General features: G+C 38.9%; 1 protein-coding gene across 1 annotated transcript in view; it reads right to left on the reverse strand.

Annotated features, from left to right (window-relative positions):
- The window catches only part of LOC115224105 (sperm-associated antigen 8-like), a 7654-nt gene extending 3350 nt beyond the window's left edge, over positions 1-4304 (reverse strand). Inside the window, exons 1-3 of the mRNA XM_029794910.2 lie at positions 4114-4304; positions 1614-1782; positions 741-786 (exon numbers count right to left, since the gene is read on the reverse strand). Coding sequence (XP_029650770.1) covers positions 741-786; positions 1614-1782; positions 4114-4194 — 296 coding nt within the window. The 5' untranslated portion in view covers positions 4195-4304. The remainder of the gene's footprint in view (positions 1-740; positions 787-1613; positions 1783-4113) is intronic.
- Positions 4305-4515: the final 211 nt, after the last annotated feature.

The raw sequence follows: 4515 nt of genomic DNA on the forward strand, positions 1-4515 counted from the left end.
TGCACACATCTTGGGCAGGCCTGACTAACCACCGTACCAGTAAATTTTATCTTTAACCGGCAGCACTGCCAAGACAGGTATTTCTGGAATCTATCCATAGTTTTTGGACCGAAGGTTTTCCAGCCCAGGCCAATCAGTTGATTCCCGTCAATGCCTAGAATTGAACAGATAACATCGCCGCACTCGCCAACCATTAATCCTCTTAGGGACGCCAACATTAAAGTTTTACCAACCATATTTCCCGACTGATAGAGGACCGAGGGTTTCTGACAACATTCCACATGTCAAGCACCGGGTTTTGGTCTTCGTTTGACCAAGAACTGCAGCTCTGTAGATGAGACAAGTTGTGGAAAGACGAATCTGGCAAAGGACACGGTTGGTGGGGGGAGGGGCACACCTGCCCACCGCATGGGGGTCTCTGTGAATGCCGCAGCTTCAGCTACGATATATTGAACCCTCAGAACATTGGCTGTTGACAACGGATGAACCGTTTGACTCATGGACGCATCCTTCCGACAAGGCCAGCGATTTCGTTCAGCACAAGGCCAATAATCTTTAAAGAGAATTGTTTAGTCAACTTTATTTTATAGCAGGAATCATCATAAGCTGATATGAGCGTTAAACAACGACGACAAAGAAGGCTCCCAAACCTGAAGGTAAACCCATATTTCTTTGGAAATGGAAATTACTTGATTCCCCAACAGCAAAAGAGAGAACTTCTGTTGTTTTCCGTTACTTACTACGCTTCCTTTGACATCATCTTTTCAAGCACTTCTCTTCTCACACCTGCAAGAAGTAGATAGATACACAGATAGATAGATAGATAGATAGATAGATAGATAGATAGATAGATAGATAGATAGATAGATAGATAGATGGATGGATGGATGGATGGATGGATGGAGGATGGATGGATGGATGGATGGATAGATAGATAGATAGATAGATAGATAGATAGATAGATAGATAGATAGATAGATAGATAGATAGATAGATAGATAGATAGATAGAATCATAAGTAAGGGTACTGAGAAACAGCACCTACATGCTGGAGATAGACGTCAAAGCGAGTTTTTATCACATGTTGACCACTGGTAAGATCATTAATTGGTTTTATCCTTAATTACGTATGCATATATATTTATTTATTGACTCCGATCCTGATATTTACTGCGGTATTTTCTTGATCAAATACGCACGTCGTTGAGATGGATAATCGAATTTGCTTCGTATATACGCGTGTATATATGTATGTATTAGTATATATACGCATGTATTTGTATGGGTATCCATATTTATTTACATTTATGTACTTTTAGTATATTCCACTGATGACAGTAAAATAATAGCATTACTAAACTAGAAATCAGACGATCTGGAATTAACCTGAAAAAGATACTAAATCTCTTTTATTTATTTCCTCGCTTTCAGCTTTGTGCTAATGGAGCGTAGTTTGAGCCTCGAAAAGTGCACTCCCTGGAAAACTGTGGACATCCCTCGAGTGTAAAAATACCTGAATGTCCGCAATCAAATGATTAAAACACGTAAAAGATGAAATGTGTGTGTGTGTGTGTGTGTGTGTGTGTGTGAGCGAGTGGGGGTGGCATAGTTACCTTGCTCCCTAAACTTCGGTACACAGGGCGGTTTGTAGGAGCCTCGGAAAGTGCTCTCTCTGGAAAACTGTGCACGTTCCTCGAGTGTAAAAATACCCGGATGTCCGTAACGTAATTCATCAATACCAGATGGTAAAACATTCTCATCTTTTAACTCTAGGACTCTTCTCTGAAAGAAGAAAATAAGAAAGAGAAAGAGAGGAAAAGAATGAGAGAGAGAAATTAAGAACAAAACAAGAGAGATTTGGAAGAATCCGCTCCCCTCCGTCTTCATTTTGTTTCATTTCAACGAATAATTATTTTACTTCTATATACTGACCAATAATCTCGCTGCAAATCAGCAAGAGCAGAACTGTGTCTGTGACCAGGTTGCAGATTGTGCGACGAAAATGTTGATACCAAATAATAAAAGTTCAAGCAAAGTTATTATGTGTTTTTGAGTGGTTAATATGTGTCTTCCACGCTGTAATTGTTATGTGTATCTATGTATTTATGTGTCTATGTATTTTATATGTGGTGGGGGGGGGTCTGTTCAATTTGGCTCACAGATTTTTTAATAATTCTTTTTTTTTTAACCAAACAGTTTGAAACTTCGTATATTGGTGGAATTTCTCACTCAGAATACGGTTTACTTTGAACATTTTTGACAAAATTTCGTATTTTAGAAGTTTTTTTGTGTTAAAGTTGTCGTATTTGGGTAAGAGCTACGAGTCCGCAGCCAGCTTTTTTGGTTGTTGACGTGTATGTAGTTTCAAAATGCCTTGTTTTACTGCTACGTAATGTATTGTTATCGTTATGATTTTACCTTACTATAATCAACAACAAACACATGTCGTCAATATAAAAGTCTTTATTAGATTAAAAATAACATTATCAAAACATTAAGGTAAAACAAAATACATATGCACCAATGTACAGTAGCCGTAAGCCGCACTCTAAATTTTCCAGGTAAAAAATAGCGGCTTATACACCGGAAAATACAGTAATTGTAATGGCAACATCAAGTTCGCTCGCTGGTTGCTAGTGGCTGTCTGCCAGTAGGGAGGGAAAGAGTTAGGAATGCAGGGTGCTGACTAGAAAGGAAGAAAAGGTAAAAGTCGCATCGTCTTCGCTCGATATATGAATAGAACAGAGTGGTGACATTTAGCAGAGATGACCTGATGTCTTGCAAACAACTTGCACATGCAAGTGCTACCAGTCAAAAACTCCGAATACCGGAAGCCAGCAAGTGTATGGGGTCATCAGGAGAGAATGCGCGCCGTTTCGGGGCTTACCTCTCGACGGCATCAATGCGCACCGGCCCCCCTCACTGATATGAGGCCGCGCTTGCTTTCTTCGGCTGAATACACTTCGTTGATTGGCTAAAATTACCCAAATAAGACGATTTTAACACGAAATAACTTCTAAAATACGGAATTTTGTCAAAAATGATCAAGTAAACCGTGTTCTGGGTGAGAAATTCCACCAGTATACGAAGTTTCAAATTGTTTACTTTAAAAGAATCATTTAAAAATCTGCCCACCAAACTGAACAGATCCTATATGTGTGTGTGTGTGTGTGTGTGTGTGTGTGTGTGTGTGTGTGTGTGTGTATTTTATAATTGTGCCCACGGCCCTTTGAGTCTGGTGAGTCGCCTACACAGCTAAGCACCTACGAAGCGCTTAGGTGTATAGCCGAGTCGTCAGATATACAGACTCGTATACAGATAACGCTTAAGCTCTACTTTTGTATTTGTCCCCTCTGTGTTCATCCCTGTGTGGCTAATAAAGAAAGTTATCTGTCTATGCGTCTGTGTACTTATCGTCCCTTCTGTTTTCAGTCCTATGTGACCAATAAAGAAATCTATCTATCTATCTATCTATCTATCTATCTATCTATCTATCTATCTATCTATCTATATATATATATATATATCTATCTATCTATCTATCTATCTATCTATCTATCTATCTGTCTGTCTATCCATCCGTCTGTCTGTCTATCTATCTAACTATCGATGCAGTGGAACTACCCGATCTCAGATTGTACGACGAAAACTTTGATAGCAAATAATAAATGCTTGGGGGAAGTTAACAGTCTTTTTTTCGTTTTGAATTGCTAATGTCTGGCTTCTTCCCGCGGTGTAAATTTTGAAACAATTAGCAGCTAAATCTCCCTCAAATCACATCCAACGTCCTTTAAAGACAAAACAAGAATTCGTTAGGTTTCGTACTCAGATAGATAGATAGATACATACATACATACATACATACATATATACATGTAATAAATAAATGATTATATATATATATATACACACACATACACATAATTGTTATCTTGCCGTTTATACCAATATATATATATATATATATACTTAGGTGAAACTGGATTTTTTTCAAAACGGCGGGATGGCCACAGTTGGAGCTCCTTTGGTTTTATAACTCTATTCAGTAGGCTCTTACCTGAGGACTAATCAACAACGGCACAGCACAGATAGACAGACAGACAGACATCTCACCTCTTCGAACCAGTTTTTCAAGAGACATTTGTTACGAGACTCGGACACTTCGACGGATGACTTCAAAGGAATGGTATCCATATTCTGCAGAGTTTTTGGTAAAGAATCCTCACACACTCATTCACCGACTGGCTGGCTCTAATCGTGACTGGCTGTTTGTTTAGCTGTTGTCATAGTTACCTCTAATCACGACCTCTGGCGGCTGGTTTTGCCTGATTGTTTTCTGTTGGATCTTTTATGCGCGATCAGCCATACTTTGTGAATGTATCTCTCTCTCTCTCTCTCTCTCTCTCTCTCTCTATTTCTCCCTCTCTCTCTCTATCTATCTATCTATCTCTATTTCTCTCTCTCTCTCTATCTATCTATCTCTATTTCTCTCTCTCTCTATCTATCTATCTATCT

Source organism: Octopus sinensis, linkage group LG24 (assembly GCF_006345805.1).
Source record: "Octopus sinensis linkage group LG24, ASM634580v1, whole genome shotgun sequence".
Lineage (NCBI taxonomy): Eukaryota > Metazoa > Mollusca > Cephalopoda > Octopoda > Octopodidae > Octopus > Octopus sinensis.